A 22,386-nucleotide genomic window follows, 5' to 3' on the forward strand; every position below is an offset into this window, starting at 1 on the left:
AATAAAGTAGAGATAAAATAGATTTGTATTTTAATTAATGGGTCATCTTGGATGGAACAAACTAAAAAGATAAATGAGTCTTCTTCAATGAGATGGAGGTGGGATGAAGGGAGTGCTACTTATTTATTTTTGCAAAGAGATTGAGTAAGTGAACTTTTAGTGATAACTTTATCAACGATTTTCCCATAATAGAAAATACTTGTACTCCTTTATTTGAATTATGTAATGAATTAAAATAATAGTATAACGAAAGTATTTTCTTCTCATAACTCTAGGAAAAGTGGCAAATAAGGTTAAATACATACAAGTGGCTTGAAACATGCTGAGTATCTACCCTAAAGACCATCATCCAATCTTCAAAATTCTCATAATATTCCGCCATAAAATTGCACGTTTGAGGCGTATTTTGGAGGCGAAACTAGCTCCTAAATTTGCGCATATAAAGTCGTTTCTCTTTATGGCACTATTAATAAGTAATTAAACATCATTACTTTTTTTACAAGCATGTTATAAAATCATCATATATTGATTAAAACTAAACTTTAATTTAGGATTATATATGCAATTAAAATGTTGATCATACGTCTCTGAGTGGGTGTCACGCTAAAATTTGATACGAATTTTAAGAAATATAAAAAAATTGGATAGATAAAAGCTAGTGGATCTGTTTGTTCATTTTATTGTTATTTCCTGGATTTGGATCTATTGTCTATTGAATTAGATATATTCTTTATTGTGCTAGTATTATAGAGGGACGGGGTTTGTTATTGTTGGTGGTGGATGGGGTCTATTGTTTGTTGTGTTGTGCAGATTTATATTCACATGATACATCATCATATACATTATTGCATTTCCAAAGACAAAAATTCAAATTTGTTGTACATTCATACATGTTTGCAGGATGCATCATTCATGCCCATGTAAAGTCTTTCTAAAATTGAAAAAAAAAACATGGTGTGTGCATTTATGTATGTTAACATAAGGCATGTCACTACAACTTGTTTTATAGTGTGTCATGAAAATGTGGGGGCATTGGAATGTACTCTTTGATGTGCTTATATTAGATGCATTAAATAGATTCAATTTGTGATCAAGCAATTCTTGATGACGTCTTTTATGATACTCTCAATGTGTTCAATCTCAAATGTAATTGCAGGTTAGTTTTTTTAAATTTTTTTCCTACAACTTGTTTGGTAAATGGAAAATTTCTGATTTTTCCATCAAACAACACTTCCTCACTTACTCCAAAGAGTGGTCCACTCTATACACATGAACATAAAGTTTGGTAAATGGAAAATTTCTTATTTTTCCATCAAACAACACTTCCTCACTTACTCCAAAGAGTGGTCCACTCTGTACACATGAACATAAAGTTTGGTAAATGGAAAATTTCTTATATTTCCATCAAACAACACTTCCTCACTTACTCCAAAGAGTGGTCCACTCTGTACACATGAACATAATCTTAGAGATAAGCTTCTTGCTTTTACATGTCAAGTGAGGTTCTTCCTCTCCTAGTGCAAGGTAGAATCATTGTGACTCTTGTGTGATATTGATGAGGCTCGTTTCATGCATATGTTCCATGGTAAAACTGTACTCAAATCCATGAACTAACGTCTATTTTTTAGTCAGGTGTGTGTGAAATCCGCCATTTTCAGAAGAAAGAACAAATCAGTTGGACGGACGAACGGATCAAGAAAAGAAGGTAAAAACTGCGGCATTGAGTTGATCAAGTCAAAAATCAAGCTGGGCGAGTAGGAGTTCTACATTGGAGATAGAGCTGAAGACCCCACCACCAATTGTGATGGGTAGGAACGACATTTCAGAGAGGTGGTATCCTAGGGATCCAAGCCCTACGCCTCTTTATATAAAGGAAGCCCGACACAAGAAAAATGGAGTTCCAGTCGTAGGTAGAAGGGGGGGTCTCAAAAGCACTTAGTTAGAATATCTCTAGGAATTCAGCTCTCTTCTAGGGCTGAAATCGGAGCTCATTTCACTTCCTCTTCTTGATTCCTTGTCACAAACACACTTGGTCCTCGCTCAGTTTAGTTTAGTTGGTATTTGGGTGTAGTTTCTTGCCTTTTTCAACTTTCGATTCTATATTCCGCTCCGAGAAGGGGCGATGAAACAATTTACAGCTTTCCCTGTTCGTTTTCTGTTTACTTTTGGTGTTGTTGACGTTTTGATATTTTTGATTTAGTAAATTTGAAGTTATGTTTTCGTTTTGAGTTGTTGTGTTCTGTTTCATGCATGTTACTTCGATCTGTTTTGGTTTTCCTTTTATGTCGCTTGTCTTAGCTCAAAAATATTTTGTTATATTTCGATTCAGCCAGATCTGATGTTTTATGTTTGAAAGTTCTTAGGATGTTTAGATCTGATTTTTTATGTTTCGTTTCTGCATGAGTATGGGTTAGTTTTCTCGTTTACGTGGTCGTAGCTTAGATCTTAGGAGTAGATTTAATTTTAAGTGTTGTTATGATGTTTCATCTTCCGTAACTTTTCAGATCTGTTCTTTACTCTGCTTTCCATGTTGATTTTGTGAAGAAGATGAAGTTGTTAGAAAGTTTTTACTTCACATTGCTTTTTGCAGGGGACTGACAGTCCCAGTTTATTCTGTTTGTCCATTTATGGAAAGTTCAGTTAAGTTGATCAAGTAGTCTTAGTTTCGTCCTACAAGTTGATCAGTTCAGTTAATTTCTTATTTTCCAAAGTCTAGTAGTTTAACTTAATCCACCCCCTAGAATTGTGTCAGCAGCCATCCTCAAGTCGTGTCATGCAAACAAATCGCCAAACGCCTCATCTCTGTGGGATCGATCCTTACTTCCTTCCCTATACTAGTTAATAGTATTAGTAGGTTAAGGTTTTGAAAATACACTTTTTAGATCTTTGGTTCTTCTCACTCGAGTCGGAGTAAGTCGAGTTGATTAGCCTAAGCTTTTACTGGATCCACTCACCCACGTTTTGCAGGTAGCAGGCATATATAGGCTAGCTGGAACTGTTTGACCCTTCAACTTGAGCAAGCCACAACGATATAACAAAAAGAATGAGAAGAACAGAGAGTGAAAAGTCGAGCTTTTTAAATGGCGTCGTTGCTGGGGATGATGGCGTTTACCCTACATTTGTTGTGAGACACCTTGGGTGTAAATATTGTTGATATTTTCTTCGTTCTTTGCTTTTATTTCAGTTGAGAGATAGCTCAAGGCAACATCAGTGAAGAATCAATTTCTTTATCTATGTGGATCAAGTGTTTTCCCTCTTGGTGTGAACCAAAGGAGCTACAGGAGCAAGGGAACACATACATGGGCGGAGCGTCTCTGGTTTTATTTAAGAATTTTAGTTTAAGCTTTGTAAATAAACTTTTTGTTGTTTTCTGTTTACCCCAGTTCGAAGGCACCGAGTCTAGAGATGCTCAGGGTTTTCGGTTCCGGTGGTTAACCGCGGAACCGTAACCGCCGGTTCCGGTTCCAAACCGGAACCGTGACTTTTTTCTTGAACCGGAATTGTCATATTTTGAACCGCGGGCCGGTTCCAGTTCCAAATTTTATGAACCGAAACCATGCCGAAACCGCCGGTTCCAAACCGGAACCGTGAAAAACCGTCTGAAAATCGTGAAATCTAGTCGGAACCGTGAAAAACCACAGGAAACCGGCGGTTCAGAACAGTGAAAAACCGTAAAAAACCAGCGGAAAACCGGCGGTTTGGAACCGGAACCGAAACCGAAACCGTGAAATAGCCTCACGGTTCGGTTCCAGTTCAACATTTCTCTAACCGAGTCCATGAGGCAAGCAGAAGGAGTGGAGCAAACCACTGTGCAAGACGAATCACCTCCCACCCCACTAACTGACTCGGCTACCAAGTGTGAAGAAAGTGAGGACATCACCTTCGTGAGTCCACTCGAATCAAAAGCCACCCCAGACAAGGAGGAAATCAAGGACGAACCCACTATGGTGCGTGATCAGAAAAAAGATCTGGAGATAGGTTCACTCTATGCCCACTCAATGAACGAGCCAACATCTGCCATATCCATCACTCAAGGGCAGGAAGCGGTGTATGTGAACCCAGAAGTGCTAGCCGTCTTACCTACCTTTTTTGGAGCTAGTGATGAGAGCCCGATTGAATTCCTTCGTGAGTTTTACAAAATTTGCAGAGTGCAAACAAGACCAGAGGGGTCAAGTGAGGAGGATCTCAAGCTGGGAATCATTCCCCTCTCTCTGAAAAGCGAAGCATATGTCTGGTTTAGAGGATTGGAGCCCAACAGCATCAAGACATGGGCAGATTTCAAAATGGAGTTCCTAAACCAATTTATTCCAGCAGCAAAAACAAACACTCTGAAGGGAAATCAGAGAGGTCACCCAAGGGTATGGTGAGAGCTTAAGCAAGTACTGACGCAGATACCAAGATCTACTGGATGCATGCCCAAACCATAACCTGATGGAAGTGGAGGTCTACTGGAAGTTTTATTATGGAATGGACGCAAGGGGAAAAGTGTTGTTATGATGTTTCATCTTCCGTAACTTTTCAGATCTGTTCTTTACTCTGCTTTTCATATTGATTTTGTGAAGAAGATGAAGTTGTTAGAAAGTTTTTACTTTACATTGCTTTGTGCAAGGGACTGACAGTCCCCGTTTATTCTGTTTGTCCATTTATGGAAAGTTCAGTTAAGTTGATCAAGTAGTCTTAGTTTCGCCCTGCAAGTTGATCAGTTCAGTTAATTTCTTATTTTCCAAAGCCTAGTAGTTTAACTTAACTCACCCCCTAGAAGCGTGGCAGCAGTCATCCTCAAGTCGTGTCATGCAAACAAATCGCCAAACACCTCATCTCTGTGGGATCGATCCTTACTTCCCTATACTAGTTAATAGTATTAGTGGGTTAAGGTTTTGAAAACACACTTTTTAGATCTTCGGTTCCTCTCACTCGAGTCGGAGTAAGTCGAGTTGATCAGCCTGAGCTTTTACTGGATCGACTCACCCGCGTTTTGCAGGTAGCAGGCATATATAAGCTGGCTGGATCAATTTTAGGGGTGAGCAAAAAAACCGGAAACCGAATATCCGAACCGAACCAAACCGAAATTTTGAAATTCGGTTCGGTTATTTCGGTTTTTCGGTTCGGCTCGGTTTTGAAAATACAAAAATTTCGGTTTTTCGGTTCGGTTCGGTTCGGTTCGGGCGAAGAAAAAAACCGAAAAACCGAATAACCGAATTATATATATATTCTATTAATTTAATATATTATATTATATATAATATATAGTATATTCTTTTAATAAATTCTACTATATTATATATATTATATGTATTATTAATTTTATATTATATATAAATATTCTATTAGTATATATAAAATAAAATAAATTACACACACATATATATTAATATTATATTTATTTTTTCTGGTTTTTCGGTTTTGTTCGGGTTTTTCGGTTTTTTAAGTTTGGTTTTCGGTTTTTCGGTTTTGGTTTTTCGGTTTTCGGGTTCGGTTCGGTTTGGATTTTGAACTAAATTCAGTTTTTCGGTTTTGGTTCGGTTTTGACAAAAAACCGAACCGAAACCCGAATGCACACCCCTAATCAATTTGACCCTTCAACTTGAGCAAGCCACAACAATATACCAAAAAGAATGAGAAGAACAGAGAGTGAAAAGTCGAGCTTTTCAGATATAAAACTACTTTTCATCGATGTAATTGATGTTGTGCATACTTCTAAAATTTATCCTACTTAGAATTATGTTCGATCTAATGCTTCTTCAAGCGTGAATCTCAAGAGAACAACTTATTTGAGACTATTAAGTCAGGCCTTATGACGGACGTGTGTTATGTAATCAGACCTTCTTTGAGATATCTTCACACTGGTTTTAGAACATCATAACCAAACTCACGAGGTTGTACTTTTTAGAGTAACTTAGGCTCTTCATTAAAACCACATTAAGAACCAAATTTTTTTTACTTACTAATGGAATTGTTGTCCTTCTTTCTTATTTTTTTTAGGATTCCACCATCTCATGCAAGTTTGCCATGAGATTCTAAACTTTATCTCTGCATCCTTCAATGTACCACAAGGATATAAACCGTTGACACACCGTCCAATTATGAATTGAACCACCTGGTTCTTTAGTTCTGAGGAGTACTCTATGCACCCCATCTATGAACATTCAAGAGGACTCAACTATGGAAATTTAAGACTCAGTAATCTTTACTGATTTTAGTAGGTGGAGCTTTCTCAAATTTTAGTAGCTGAAGCAATTAATCATTTTGAATGTATATATAGGATTATGTGAATGATTTGAATTTCAATTGTTGTGGTGCCACAATCGAACCGTCGAACTCCTCATTTTTCGTTCATTTTAGTTCATTTTAGAACATTGTTAGATAATACTGAGTTCATTTTTAGTTCGTTTTAGTTCATTCTACAAAGAATAAACTAAAATAATCTTAAAATGATACGGTTCAACACTAAGATCTAGTTATGCATATATGACAATTCTCTATAATTTTAATCATCTCAATAAAAAAATTCATTTTTGAATCACTGAATTCTCTCAATTACATCAATTTCAAAAGGTCTGAATATGGAAATAAGAATTTGATTTTATTTCACAGTAAATATGCAATAAAAATGCACATTAACATTATTTAAAATTTTAATTTGAATAATTTTTTTTTAATACAAGAATTCAAATTTAAAAATTCAATCACTTTATCTAATTTATTACGTACCACTACACATCATTTTTTAAATCTCTGTAACAAAATGAAACACCTCAACTGCGAGGAACAAAGAGAATATTAACTGTATAATAAAATATAAATGATATTAGTTATTGATATGTGATCCATTTATTAAAAATGGTAAACATGATACTCCCTCCCTTCATTCCCTCATAGTTGAGGCGGAACTTTTCGGTATGAAGTTTATGAAAGTGATGTTTAATGTATTAAGTACATAGAGAAAAAAGTAAGAAAAACAAAAAAGTATAGAAAATAGAATAGAAAGTGAATAAAGTACATGGACTAAGTAAGAGAGACTAAAATAAGAATTAAAAAAAATAACTCCATTATAAGAAAACTTTTCAAAATAGAAAAATGATTTAACTATGAAGAAACAACGGAGTATAGAACTTATAATAAGATTTGTCATAAAATGAAAAAGTGTTGCAGATAGGGTACAGAGGAAGTATTTACAGTACTATATCTTTCTCATTTTAAGCAAGTCTTGTTTATAAATACGTCAAAACCGAACATCATATTGTAGAACGCAGATACATCATTTTCAAACATTCAAATTTTAAAAATACAGTGGTCATTTTTAAATTGTTTTAGTTCATGTGTGTATTTTTAAATTGAAAATTTTCAAAAAAACAAACAAAAATGATCATAACCCCTATTCTATCGGATCTATATTTGCCGTTTTCACTTAAAATCTTTTGGTTACACTTGAATTCAAAGAAAATGTTATTACCTTCATTTAAATGGTGCAACACTACAACAATGCCTAAGACTACTACTGTCAAATGGCATTTTTAATCTAGCCTTTATTTTGTGCCAGCAATAACAATACTGAGTCATTTTTAGTGCCAACCAATTATTCGACCAAAACCAAACCAGGATATACTAAAGCAAGGCAAGTCCTCTGATTGTGTTTCTTTTTTAGGCTTAAGAGAGACCTTAATTTCTTCACAGCCCAAAAACTTCATCAGCAATAGGGAAATGAGGCAATATATCCACAGGAACCTGCAATCACCAATCACAAAATTCATCACAGATATACTCCAAATAATCAATTATACAAACAATAGTTGTTAACGCGCTACAGATGTTTTCTTGGATAGGAATTGGACGAGAAAGGCACTGAATTTTCTCCGATTCTTGATGCCAAATATCAAAATCAAGTGCATAGTCCGAACACATGCAAAAGATAAGAACACACCTCAATCAACGACAGTTTCTCAAGCACCGATTTTAATGGTTGCGTCAACACACAATACTTCGAGAGAAGAGCTTCTGCAGCACATTTGTCGCCTCTTCCTTGTATTGTAAGGATCTCTCTGCTCAAACTCTCCACTGCAGCTTCCACCTTGAGTGAAAGAAGAAACCTGAGTCAGTTCACTCGAAAGGAAGTGTGCCAGTCTTAAGCTTATCATACCTTATCAAAGTCAACAGAAAATGCTCCATCAGGCTGCAAAAGGAAGGCGCCCTTCTCAAATAAATAATTAAACTGCAATGCCTGTCCTTTCCTGCACATTTTAATTTATTTTGTGACAAAAAATTATAGGTCAAAATTTGGGTGTTTGAATCCATCGTGTAAAATGCAGTACTGATCGAGCAAGCATACTTACCCGTGAGCTTCCTCTAAGCCAAAACGTATAGAGCGGAAGCAACCAGCAAGAAAAGAAACATACATGGACTTCAGCAGCGTCTTTGGTAGTAAATTCTGTAGCAGCAAGAGAAACTACACTTTGAGGAGGTTGAAAGGAATTAAACAGCCAAATGAAACATTAAACATGGCAAAATATTGCCTGCTACAACTACTACATGCGATTCTCAGGAATTTAATATGGTATGCAGAACCAAAAACCTAGGCTGACGACGATTTTTATTACCACAAATAAAGAACAAGAAGAAGAAAAGAAATAAAACAATGCTTAATACCTTGTTAACAAGAAACCTTAGGGCCCAAAGGCCAACAATGTCAGCTTTAGCTTCTTCCATAGCAGAGTGAACATCTTGCAATTCCTAATAATCAAAGTTCTTCAACTGTCACCAGGCGAGATAGCTTAAAGAAGAAAAATCTACAAGGAAAATCATCGTCTTCTATCCATCTAGTTAATATCTACCTAAGTGTTATCTGAACACATTATTTCAACCAGTAACTATCAAGCTTTTAGATGTGATTACATAAGAGAGACATCTAACACTTCCAATAGGTACAAAAGCAAATTATAGCAATGTAATTACCAATCTCACAGTCGACTTTTGTCCGCTCGGAAGTGTGATTGTATGAGGTCCAATACCGTGGCAGCATTCGTGACAAACCGTGTGAGTGAAGAAAGAGTTGAAATCCACATATTTACGTTGTTCCTCCATAATGCATACATGGGATATAGGCAGGAGAATAAGTTTAAACCTGATGAAGAAACGGACATGGATATCAAGAACTAATGCTCAGGTATTTTCAATTTGAGAGGCAAAATTCATGGAAAATGTACTTTGCTTCTGAAACATTCTTTAGCATGACCATAGAGGATCCTCTCTCATTTACTATCCGTTCATCATTTGGAAGATTAAACGCGACAGTTTGCGGGCCCTTCACGTCCTGCAGAAGATAGCTTATCAAAAATTCAGTGCTGAAACATATCTCGAAGAAGCCATCTACACGCCAGAGAAGCATGTAAATGCAAAATAAAAGGAAGGGATATTGATAGCCTCTGAATAATCAACTTTGACGAAATTCTGGTTTCCACACTAACTTTAAAATCTACACTTTCAATTTCACCTGAACATATATTTGCTTTTTATCAACAAAACTTACCCCAGCATTATAAATAAGCTGCACCACTCGAATTGGAGCTGCACTGACATCTTCTGACTTATAAATGTCGTCCATTGGAAGATTTCTCTCCAAAACCTAGAAAACAATTCTGATTTCTTAGAAAAGGAATAAACTAACGCCCAAAATTGGTACACTACATTTGCTCGAAAAAAATTGGTCACGTTAAGTGTGTTAGCTTCTGGTCTCAAACAGTATGTTTTGGTCCATAATATTAATAGTTCCATATTAATGGCCAACGCATTTTGACTAGATAAGTGAGTAAACTATCATTCTAATTAATCTTATTAATGAGTTAATAACCTTCAAATTTAAAAAATAAAACAATACTTAAATTTTTAGAACAATTAATTAGGTTAAAATAATTAATTAGAATGAAAACTAATGCACTAATATGATCAAAATGTGGTTGCCTGTTAAATTTTGACAGAAATGTTAATTGTGGATCAAAACATATTGTTTGGGACAAGAAGCTAACACTTAATGAATATGACCAAAAACAATTTTTGGGAAAATATAAAGGCCCAATTTTGGATTTTTAGTCTAAACAAAATAATAAACATCAAACATTACTCAATATTGCACCTGTAAATGGTCGCCAAATAATTTAAGTTGACTTGTAGCCTCATCATCCCGAACGCCAATGAATGCCTCAAAAGTGGCCTAAGGATCAAATCACAAAGAAATATACAACTAATGAAAAAAGTAACAAATATAGTTTCTAAACAAATCTTGTTCCTCAAGCCGTAAATACCTAGTCCATTTAATCATAAACAAATGGCCGATGTAAATACCTTGTATCCGAAAAGTGCGTCTTCATATGTCTCGTATGGACCAATGGTAATGTCCAGCTTTGAATCCTTTAGAAGATAATAACAAATAAATCTTATGCTTCCATGCACTAAAACATCAGAGCATGCACTACATGTAAAATAAATTAACTGAAGCAATAAAAATAATCAAATTTTGCCCCTCATGGAATTCTAGCCCTGGTGCTGGATTCATTCAATGGAAAGATGCATTCACCTTGGATCTCCGTGATCGAAGGGCTGCAAATAGTTCTCCATTCTCACAATAAACAAGGTTTCTTATTTGAACCACATTCACCTATATGGCTATATGCATCTCTCTATATAGATATGTGGGAAATATTTAAATAAGAACCCTTAACTATGAAAAATCAAATACTCCAATGTGTTAACTAACCAATTCCATCCAGGCAATATCTGAATCATAATACTCATTTGATAGGAACGCATCAGCCTTGCTATGCAATAGCTTCTTCAAACTGCACCAGTAAGATTCACTTATTGAAAATATGTTCTTGCTTTAAGCTGCTTTTTTTCGGATACATGAATTTCAGGAATAAGCAAAAACTTTACCTCGAACAGCTGGTCAAGTCCCCAGCTTTGTGCAATAGATCAGAAGCCTTGGTAAGTAAAGCATTGTACTCTTGAGAGTAAGGCACAATATACAAATCATGAGTATCACGGGTGGCCACTGAAAGAGACTCATCCAATATTCTCTCACTTTGCCTTTTGATTACATTGAAAAAGCCTATCGCTTCCTTCTGTTTATCTTCTGGGAGACTCTTTTTCCACAACTCGAATTCCTATAATAAACATTTCAATTTACGTCAAATGCACCAAAAAGTGGCAATTGAATGACAACCTACGCAAGTAGTACACTATGAAGACTGGTGTATATACCATTTTGTCCATATCTGGAGGGTAAAAGCTTGCACCCGGTGGTTTAACAACGGGGAATGCTGTCCTATATTCAATTCCCTTCCACCCAACTATTGGCTTTGTAGCTTCAGGAAGCAGCTTCACTGCTGAGTCTGCACTTGTCAAAAATGCCTCATTTTCATCGAGACATGACCTTACAAGAAAATAAGACATAGCAAAACTCAGAGGAGCTACATATCACAAAAAAACTTACAAATGAAGAAGAAGCTATTCAGTCATAAGATTCAGAATTTGTCCTAAAGATTTTTAGCCTTCAAAAATGCATCTAATGAGAAGTTTCGACAATTCATAGTGATAAGTGATAACTGGAAAATTTATATATTAGTTGTAAGGTGTCTAGTTTATCAACAGAGAAAATAAAGTCCAGTAACAAGAAGCAAGTGTACCATGGACTCTTGTTGACAGCAAAATACATCTGTTTTAAGTTGTTCAACCGAGCCTCTTCAGCATGCTGCTGTAGCCAGTCTCTCAAAGATGGATTGCTGTACCAGACCTGTTATTGTGAACAAGTGTAAATAATAGAACACAAAATAAAATCCGTGTTATTATCAATGAAGCTGACTAACTGAAATTTGGAACAAAAACAGGTTTCCTTTGTCAGCTAAGCCAAATTGATTGCAGAACAAAAGTAAACGGTTCAAATTAAAAGGAAATAAAGCCCATCGAAGTACACAAGTTAAACCTCAAGAATAGAAGTTCAAATAAATAATCCATTTATATATTAGCTAACCTTCCTATTAACCATTTTAATTGAATCAGCAAGGAGAAAATTAGTTCTTAAATTTTTCCGGTATAAACGAGTAAGGAGTACTACCTGAATGAAGAAAATGTCATCCATTATTCTTGCTGCTTTTACAACTAATGTCAGAACTTCCTTGTCTGCACTGCTGAGCCCTGAATACTGTTAAGCACAGTTGGAAAATGATGAATTAAATAACAACATTTTCTTTATGGAAATCACTGCTAATCCCTTTCAAAGGAAAGAGGTCCCGGGTTCCTTCTCACTGCTATCCCCTCCCAAAACTACCATATAAATAAAAAATGACATGAGATGAAAGAAGCTTGGATCTTAATTAGCAGGTAACCTCATTTCCCCTATGATTATTTTTGCATAATCAGTACCTTATGAAAAGTACAGCTCATATATTAGAAATTCCGATTGCTACAAAAATAAATGATGATGGCCTGTCCTACAGATTTTGCAAAAGGAGTTGACAGCATACAAGAGATGACACCACAGTGACTATTTGCTGCTCATTCAAACTCCAAATGTCAATTCTTCAAAAAAACAAAACATAGCAGGGAGAAATAAATTATTTGAAGTTAAACCTCTGCACCAAGGGAAATAGGGGCATAACAATTCAGCTGCTTTTGTAGAATCGTAGCACGTGTTTCAGCATTTTGTTTGTACCTACAGATATAAAAGTTAAGCACATTAGTGAAAATCATTATTATTAGATAAGGACTATACACCATAAATCAGGCTAAGAAAAAGAAAGGTACTCCACTCAGTAAAAAACGAAGTCTATCAAAAGAAATGCGACAAATATGAAATATCAGAGACACTTCACGGGATACCTTTTTGACAGTATTTCAAAGAGCTGACAATATTGACCACTGACATCATAAGGCACATATTGAGGATCTTTCTTCGCAAGCAAGCTCCTATACTCCTCATGATGTACATATTTAACTGCTGAAACCTCAGATTCCTTCAACAATAACCATGTTAATAAGATATCTGCAAACATTTCTTTAGCAGGGTTTCATAGAACAACTTATTGCAGGACTCAAATATTAATAAAATTTTAGCAAAATTTATTTTGGTTGGTTATCTTTTTAACATGCTAAAAGTCTTATATGTCTAATTCTCTTGGTCCATAACTTACTGGACATAAATCAAACTTTTTCCAAAGATGAGGGTTTTATGTAGGGAAATAGAGAAAGTTGGGACACCGAACATGATTAAGCCAAAACAAATAATTCATCTCAATTAAGCTATAATCCATTCAAGAATCCGGTGAGCTTACTCATCGTTCTATCATTGGATTATGTCAAACGGGAAATAAGTCGAACAAAATTTTCTGAAAAAATGCCAGAAAGTTGAGCACACAAAAACATGATTAACCCAAAAATTTACTGGAAATTATATTTTGATTACTGCACAAGTTCAAATCTTGTATGAATAAAAATAAGCATTCACACCTCAAGAGTAAAGGCCTCTAGTGGAATTGGGTCTATCGTTGTCACAAGATAGACATCACAGTATTCATTGTTAATGAATTTCCCCTCATTTGTGACCCTGAAAGAAGATGCAAAGATTTATCATACACTGTGACATTAGACTAAAAGAATTCCTAAACTGACCAACTCTATACAAGGAGCTCTGAGAAAATCTATCGGTGATTACAAAACTTTATATGTGGGTTGTTCCGTCGACACCTATGTAAAGAAATAGTAAGACTCTTGACCAACTCGCCTCTCGCTCTATAGGACATTTTCAGTCGTGTTCAGGCTGATAATTTCATGCACCATAAAAGCAGCGGAATAAGTTCATGCTCTAGCAGATACGTTGAAGTAAAGAGGAGTAAGCTTCGGAAAGTAAAATCGCACTTACATTAAATTTATTAGTAGACAATTCATCCTTCCCAGCGGCTTATTATTTTTGGACATGTATATAAAGAAGGTTGTGTTTTTTGTTTCAAGTAAACGATCCACATTTATCGAGATGGAGGGAATAATAACTACTATCCATGGAAAAGATGCAAAGAGTCCAACTGAAAACTAGATTTGCTATTTCTTTGACTAACCATTCTTCGAGAAAAATATATAGTTTTTCGAACGCATCCTTTGGAAGTGTAATACCAAGCTCTTCTTGAAGCTCCCTCCTACAAGCACATAAATATTTTGTTCAGGTATAACCAATCTTAATAAGAAAACCAAAACATCTTGATCAAAATGATCCAATATAGTATTATGAATAATTATCACAACTTGCAGTTCTAAAAAAATGATTATAGAGCTAAAGACATATGCATTAGTATGTCTAGCTATAATATATACAATTAAATGATGAATACCTCGCTGTGACAAGAGATGAATCTCCAGCAGAGATATGACCTGCACTAGAGATGTCCCAATGGCCAGGCCAGGAATCTTTGCAATCAGCACGAAGTTGGACAAGAAGTTCTTGTGTGCTCTCAGCAAATATCCACACATGTACAGCTCGATGATAGTCCCCATCTCTGTGGACGTCACCCCTACAAAGGCAAATGGTACATATAAGTTCCTTGTGTAAATACGGATGTGAACTATGGATTTTGTAGCAATTGTGCCCTGTCCATTTTGTATCAATATACTGAACTGAAAGCACACCATGGCAATCGAGAAAGCCACGTTAACTTTCAAAGCTCAAAAATGGACAACTGATACTATGATATTTTCAAAACTTTCCAGCATTGTTAACTACATTAAAACTTGCATAATTTCCACATGATGCAACTTGAAATGATGAAATTCGAAGCTCAACGATATCGACAAAGCCATTGTGTCGAAAAAGGGGGGGAAACAAAGCTTCAGGCAAATACATAACAAATTTTGGGGATCAAATTGCTACAAGAGCTCCACTCTCAACAAAATCCGTCCCATTTAAACTGTTCTACACGAAAATCTCTTGGAAAATTTCAACGAGATACATAGAGAGCTCTAATTAGCAATTTATCATCGATTGATTCCTTATCTAAAGGGTTATACCTGGGTTTAGATACGCCGGTTTTCTCTCCGGTGTTGGTGAGTACATCAAGATACTCTACTTGGACAACCTGCTCACTCAACTGAGCAGCCATTGCTGTGAAAAGAGAAAGAGAAGCAGCGGTGGTGGGTGGATTAGTGGTGGGATCAACAACTTCTTTAATAAATTCTGAGTCTAACTGACAAAATTAGGATGAAATTGTTGTTTTTTTACTCACAGCTGCGTTGGCAGAGAACGGAATTTATCCGATTGAAACAACTTTTGCGAAAAAGATAGGTTCTTGCGAATATTTAATTCATCTTTGTAGGAATTTTTGAATTGGAAGAACGGCGATTGCATTAAATGGAGTGATCTTGCGAATATTTTATTCTTTGATGGAGGTAAAATGATTTAATTGAGGGCCTGTTCCCTTTCCTTCTCGTTTGCTGCACCTGAATTGAGCCCCCGATTTTGACTTTGTTGGTCGGGTTCATCATATTTTTGGTGGTCATTGGACAATAATATCCCTTCTCGTAGAATTATGATCTGAAATGTTTTGCAGAAGTGAGAGACAGGAGTTTTGAAGTGTGTATATACGAAATGACAGCACTTTGAAAGAAGAAGGGGGTGAGTTAAAAAAATCCCGCGTCAATTTCGTAATCTTGCTCCACCGGAGTAGATTTCCTATATCAAGTGCGTTGCATGAAATAATTCTGGCTAAAGTCAATGTGAATAGTGCGGGCCCTACCAGCGCGGCTATAGCCCCGGCGGGGGCGACGTCGGGGCGGTCTATAGTGCGTGGGACGTCCTGCCCGCGGCGGACGAAAAAAACGGGGCGGATGGGCATTCGGCGAGAAATGTGAGAGGGCGCGCCAGTCGGCCATCGCCACGCCTATAGGCGAGCCAGCCTATAGTGCGCGGCGATAGGCGCGCCGGGCGCCCCCTTCCGATTTTTTTTTCGAAAATTAACCCTATAAATACCACTCCTCCACCACCCATTTTACACTCTTTTCACACACTCTCCATTCATTCACTATCTACACTTTCACTCTCTAAAAAGGCACGGTGGAGACGACAAATCACTCTGCTCGCACGAATCGGGATATGGGGGCAATCTTTCACAGCCGTCGGGATATGGTGGCTATCCTTCTCAACCGTCGGGATATGACAGCTATCCTTCTTAGCCGTCGGGATATGGCGGCTCTCCGTCCCAGCCGTGGAGTTGGAGTCAATCTTCCCCGCCGTTGGCATCGAGTCCAACTCCTCCTCCATCTCAGCCGTGGAGGTCTTCTCCTACGCCCCAACCTTTTCAGCGGAATCTGAGTCGCTCGGCGTTTGGAGATTACAGACCCAACCTCGACGCACTTAACCAGCCGTGTCCGGAGACCCTTTCCAATCCAGCCAATCTCTTTTCACCGAAGCAGATCAAGACGCACTGGATACTATGATGGGTCTGCTCAGTTCCGGCGGTACAGGATACGGCGGGTGGAAGCAGTGGCGGTGGCGGCGGCGGAAGAGGCAGTTGCGGTGGTAGCGGAGGCGGCTCAGGCAGCGGCGGCGGCGGCTCGGGTAGCCGCGTCGGCAGTGGCGGAGGCGATGGCAGCGGCGCCGGAAGCTGGACACAAACGGGGCACGCACTACACCAAAGCGGAGTCCATTGCTATGGCGAGGGCGTGGGATACCGTCACATCGGACCCCATAGTGGGAACCGATCAGACAGAGGGGAGCTTTTGGAAGCGCGTCCTGTTGGCATACAACGAGTTCAAACCTCGAGGCGCCAGACCGCGTGACAGAGAACAGCTCCGCAAAAAGTGGACTAGGATTCTGCCGGCCACCAAGCGGTTCGCGAGCATATACCAGAACAACCTGCTTAATGCTGAGAGTGGCCGAAGCGAAGCCGACGTGAAGGCACTGTCCATGGGCCAATACAACACGGAGGGCTGGCTGAAGTTCACAATGTGGGGGAGTATCAAGTTCTCGAGCATTGTCCGAAATTCAAGGCCATCTATGCGCAAGAGCAGGCTGGAGCTCCTGGGCCGAAGCGTACTAGACACAACATTGTCGGGGACTACAGCAGCGGCAACGGCTCGCAATCATTCGACCTGAACGACGAGCAAGCGAAAGAGCCATCCGCTACACACTCTAGGCGCGCACGCCCTCCGGGACAACATGCCTCTATCCGACGCGCTAGAGAGACTGGAATTTCCTCCCGCCTATCATCGGCCGCGTCTGGATTGCGCACCCCGCAGCCCACTCCTATACCGCCGCACAGGTCCCTATTGCCAGCGAGGTCTTGAGGGAGAACCTAGATGTCCAGTTGATGCAACAACTGCATGAAGTCTGCAGCAAATACGAGGCCGCAACCGACCCGTTCATCAAGGATATATACTTGAAACTCATAAGTCGGATCCAGCGCCGTCTACGCTTGGCTGATGAGGGTCCTGGGGCAGGGGCTGCCGACGGCAGCGAGGGAGCAGGAGAAGAAGAGGAGGAATCCGACTCCGCCACCGATTAGACGGTGGCGGCTTTTTTATTTGTATTTTGTTTAAAATGTTCGTTGTATAATTTTACTGTTTCCAATACAACGAATATTTGGTCTCAATTACCTCGTTTTATAATTATTTAAATTCCGATGATTTTAAAACTAAAGGAAAAATTAAAATAAAAATTGATTATAAAATTTCGGGGCTATTGGAAGTGTCCGCCTATAGTGGCTGAAACTTTTTTTTTGGGCGCGGACAAAAAAACTGCGGTTGTGGACAAAAAAGGGGGCGGGTCTATTGGGGACGTCTACCTTATAGTGGACACTCTTATATATATTTAGTCAACATCAAATCCCCATAAATGTCCATATTTCACCATATATACGGCAATTAGGCCACCAGCAACGCGTTACGCGGGTAGCAGCGTCCCGTCTCGTCCTCAGCCCGCAGAGACGCCCGGCTCGCCGAGACAGCGCGCGAGCTGTCTCGCCATGCGCGCGCGCGACGTGGCGCGCTCCGGCGTGATGAGTGACGCTCGTCGGCCCTCGAGTGGGTTTCGTCACCCTGAAGCAATAAATAATTTTTTAAAATTTAAATTTAATAAAAAAATTAAAATTTGAAAATGGTAATATTACCATTTTTCGACCGTTTTCCCATTTTTTACTTTTTATTTTTTTTACTCTATAAATACTCCTATTTTATCCTCATTTTGCACACAAACAGACATGTATTCTTCTCAAATCATCTCTCTTTCCACTTCAATTTTCATCTCAAATCAACACTTTTATTCTTCCCACAAAGTTAATCGATCTAATGGATCCATTTGAGCAAATGCATCGAATAATGAAAGAATCACTTGAAGAAGATCGACGCCGGAGGCGGAGGAAGCCGCACCGCCCCAAAGACGCTCCCGGACTTACATCCATCGTAACCGGGAGGAAGCCGCCGCAAGGTTAGTACGCGACTACTTCTGCGATAACCCGGTTTGGGGAGATACCTACTTCCGTTGTTGTTTCCGCATGCGGAAACCGCTATTTCTCCACATCACAAATACATGGCAGCCCGGGAAGAGTTCTTCCAAGAAAGGTTCGACGCCGTCGGCCGTCCCAGCCACACGACGCTGCAGAAATGTACTGCAGCAATCCGTCAGCTTGCGACTGGACAAACGGCGGATGTGTTCGACGAATACCTTCACATTGGAGAAAGCACTGGGAGAATGTGCTTGATCCAATTCTGCAAAGGCGTCCGGGCAGCCTTCACCGACGAATTTCTCCGGAAGCCAAGCACGACAGATTGTCAGTTTCTGCTCCACCTTCACGAAGAAGTGCACGGATTCCCCGGGATGCTTGGCAGCGTCGATTGCATGCACTGGCAATGGAAGAATTGCCCTGTGGCGTGGAGGGGGTCGTACACGAGCGGCCACAAAGGCACCCACCGGCCATCAACTTCATTGCTAACAACCGGCGGTATAAAATGGGGTATTATCTTGCCGACGGCATCTACCCGAAGTGGCCAACCTTCGTGAAGACGTGCAACAGGCCTATTAACGCAAAGAAGACTCTTTATGCACAGAAGCAGAAGGCTGCTCGCAAGGATGTGGAGAGGGCGTTCGGGGTTCTCCAAGCGCACTTCAACATTATCAAAGCCCCGGATCGTACGTGGTTTATGGAGAGTATGGTCGACATCATGTATACGTGCATAATCTTGCACAACATGATTGTCCAAGACGAAGGACCTGAGGCGGGAAACTGGTTCGACCCTGAAGCCCCCGGAAGCTCTACCGCAAGTAGTTTGCCTCGCAGTGGAGTGCATCCGTCTATACAAGAACGGTTGTCTATTCGGGCAAGGACATGTGACTCTACCGCCCACGCCCAACTCCAAGATGATCTAATTGAGCACATTTGGGCAAAATTTGGCAACCTGTAGACGCACATCATCGCCGTTCTTCTGCTTCTTTGAGCTTTAAGATTTTGAATTTAGTGAGAGTGAGCAGAAGAAATTAAATTATGTATTTTTTTATTTTTAGGATTTTTAATTATATTTTTATATTTTTTTAAGAATTTTATGTTGTAAATTTATTTTATTAATTGAATTTGTTGGAAATAAAAATAAAAAATAAAAATGAATGAATAGTAATTTAAGAGATGGTTAAGAGACGGATAAGAGATGGAGGGTTGCAAGTTCTGTCACTTAGTTAAGAGATGGAGTAAAAAAGTACAGTTGGGCCCAAGAATAGTATTTTAAGAGACGGTTAAGGGACGAATAAGAGACATCGTTGCAGATGGCCTTAGCTGTAAGCGAACGTGCCATGATAGTAGCTAATTGAGTTATTAAATTTGTTTATACTATAAAGACTTGCTAGTAGTACGAAAATAGAAATACATACACATTTCAAAAAATAAGGGTAATTATGTCATGTCATGTATTATCTAATACAAAAATCCAGATAATTAATCTTCTACCAAACAATGGTGAAAAAATTTCATGTGGACATATATTGATACAAAGCCCACATTTCTTATCTTACTTTACATATCTTCTTATATCCCGACTTCGTTATCAAAGTGGATGGTGAATAAAATAAAAGAGAATAAAGTAAAAAAAAGTGTTACTTTTTGTCAAAAATAGAAATGATTCAATCTTGAAACATTCTAAAATAGAAAAATGACTAAATTAACAAGGAACGAATGGACTCCCTCTGTCAACGAAAAATAGTCTTATTTTTGTCATTTTCGGATGTCCATAAAAAATACTCTCATTTCTAAAAAATGGAAAGTTTATCTCTCGTCTTTTCCCCCTATCTTTCTTACTTTACTTACTTTTTTTTATATCTCTATTACTTTACCTATTTTTTCTCTTTATCTCTTACTTTACTAATTGACAAACACAGATTTTGCATGTTTTTAAGGACTAGATTTGATTTGTTTTAAATGTCAATCATGCAAATTATGTTCTTAAATTGCATATGTTATACATTTGGTATTTTTGACGTGTTTGTTGATAAATGATAGAAAAAATAGAAAAATGTGAAAAAAGGCCAAAGTGCAGCAGCCTATGTCCGAGCCCATTCTGGAAGCGATTTTGAAGTCCACTCAGTGCCTACTAGATACCAGTCTCTTCGTCTTCGAAAAACCTTCGCGTGGATACCTTAAATATCTAAATCGGAGTTCTGTGAAGAAAGTTATGACCATTTTACAAACATCGCGCAGTGTAGTCAAAATCTGGGAGAAATTAGTCAGAAATTCACGGAAGAAAAGAAATTATTATATTGTGAAGCCAAATCTCTCCTATTTCTTGTAGGGCATGAAATTTATCAAAAATAAACCTTTTTCTAGCCTATAAATACCTCTGGACCTAATTCATAATCTTTATCTCAGAGCCTCCAATCCTTCTCCATCTCTACACCTCTTTCCATTCCATAAAGACTCGTCTTGCCGTTATATCAAATTCAGTGCTATACCACACCAATGTCATCTTATTTCAGTAAGTCTTAGAAATATGCGGACTGACATTGCAACATTTGACGATAGGTAGTCTAGGTCTATTTAGGTTGTGAAATTCTTACTTTTCTTTGTTCAGAACTGACTGTGTTACCTTAAAGTGGACGACGCCCACTACCGGTCAACTAAAACAAAGACTTAGACTTTGTTACGTTGCTTATACATTTAAATATGCAATAAACATCTATTAAATGTAAAACATTACAACATTTTGACAAAAATAATATGTTGCATTCCATTGGAAAATAAAATATAGAGTTTTACAGTATTCAATCACTCGAAGGTGATTTCTAGTATATACAAACTCTAACAAACTATTCCTCCTTGGTGTATTCCTAGTCAATAGCATCAACACAATATTGTCTCAACTCCATCAGTTTTCACGTTTGTTTCCATTTCGGCCGTGAAACACCTCTTTGGAATTCATAAGTGACTCACACACACGAAGCAGCCCCACTTCTCACTTACATAGGTGATTCTTTCATGAGTATCCTGCCATACTGCATCTCCTTGAGATTTCAAGAATCATTAAAAGTCAAAGGACTTAACCTCTTACCACGTGCATGTTACAACACTCATGTTTTCTAAAGAATGAACGAAGATTAAAACCTTCTAAGTGTTATAGCTAGATTTGTATATCCCATGGGATCTCCAATCGTATAGTTGGGTTACCACTATACTCATCTTTTAAGATGTGGTTTTCAGTCTCATTCCTTTTAGCAATTTATGTATTTGATCACGGTTTAAACCTTTTGTTAACGGATCCGTTAAGTTATCCACTGACTTAACATAGTCAACTGCGATAACACAATTTGTGATCAACTGCCGTACGGTATTAAGTCGTCGACGAATGTGTCGAGACTTACCATTATAGAAGTCACTGTGTGCTCTACCTATAGCTGCTTTTCTATCACAATGTATCACTACTGTGGGCACTGACTTCTTCCAACATGGAATACATTATAGGATATTTCTGAGCCACTCGGCTTCTTCTCCTGCTTTATCCGAAGCGATAAACTCCGATTCCATGGTGGAGCGAGCAATACACGTCTGTTTCGTTGACTTCCACGAAACAACATCACCCCTCACAGTGAACACATACCCACTCGTTGAAAATGAGTCTTTTGAATCAGAGATCCAATTTGCGTCACAGTACCCTTCAAGTACTTAGGGTTATCATGTGTAGTGCAGTCCAAAGTTAATAGTATACTTCAAGTATCTCAAAACTTAACATAGAGCTTTCCAATTTTCCTTGCTTGGGTTGATCGTGAATCGGCTCAACTTGTTCATTGTACAAGCAAGATCTGGTCGAGTACAGTTCGTGATAAACACCAAACTTCCTATAACCTTTGCATACTCTTCTTGAGCAACAGGCTCACACATA

General features: G+C 38.3%; 1 protein-coding gene across 1 annotated transcript; it reads right to left on the reverse strand.

Annotated features, from left to right (window-relative positions):
* Window positions 1-7,433: 7,433 nt before the first annotated feature.
* Window positions 7,434-15,602, reverse strand: LOC121759215 (nudix hydrolase 3-like). Its single transcript, XM_042154725.1, has 22 exons — window positions 15,258-15,602; window positions 15,043-15,136; window positions 14,370-14,549; window positions 14,100-14,177; window positions 13,495-13,591; window positions 12,868-13,001; window positions 12,619-12,700; window positions 12,104-12,190; window positions 11,676-11,782; window positions 11,251-11,422; window positions 10,924-11,153; window positions 10,748-10,829; window positions 10,336-10,401; window positions 10,127-10,204; window positions 9,524-9,619; window positions 9,201-9,307; window positions 8,950-9,118; window positions 8,644-8,727; window positions 8,331-8,425; window positions 8,138-8,228; window positions 7,922-8,068; window positions 7,434-7,725 (listed from the first exon to the last, which is right to left on the reverse strand). Exons 2-22 carry the CDS (start codon window positions 15,132-15,134, stop codon window positions 7,669-7,671), a joined length of 2,331 nt encoding a protein of 776 aa, XP_042010659.1. The 5' UTR covers window positions 15,135-15,136; window positions 15,258-15,602; the 3' UTR covers window positions 7,434-7,668.
* Between the last annotated feature and the right edge of the window lie 6,784 nt (window positions 15,603-22,386).

Source organism: Salvia splendens, chromosome 12, assembly GCF_004379255.2.
Source record: "Salvia splendens isolate huo1 chromosome 12, SspV2, whole genome shotgun sequence".
Lineage (NCBI taxonomy): Eukaryota > Viridiplantae > Streptophyta > Magnoliopsida > Lamiales > Lamiaceae > Salvia > Salvia splendens.

Coding starts and splice junctions, on each gene's coding strand:
- LOC121759215 (XM_042154725.1), bottom strand. CDS start 15,134: ATGGCTGCTCAGTTGAGTGAGCAGGTTGTCCAAGTAGAGTATCTTGAT. Junction 13,002..13,494: donor TAGAGGCCTTTACTCTTGAG/GTGTGAATGCTT, acceptor TTATTGTTGAAG/GAATCTGAGGTTTCAGCAGT. Junction 11,154..11,250: donor CTCCAGATATGGACAAAATG/GTATATACACCA, acceptor TGTTTATTATAG/GAATTCGAGTTGTGGAAAAA.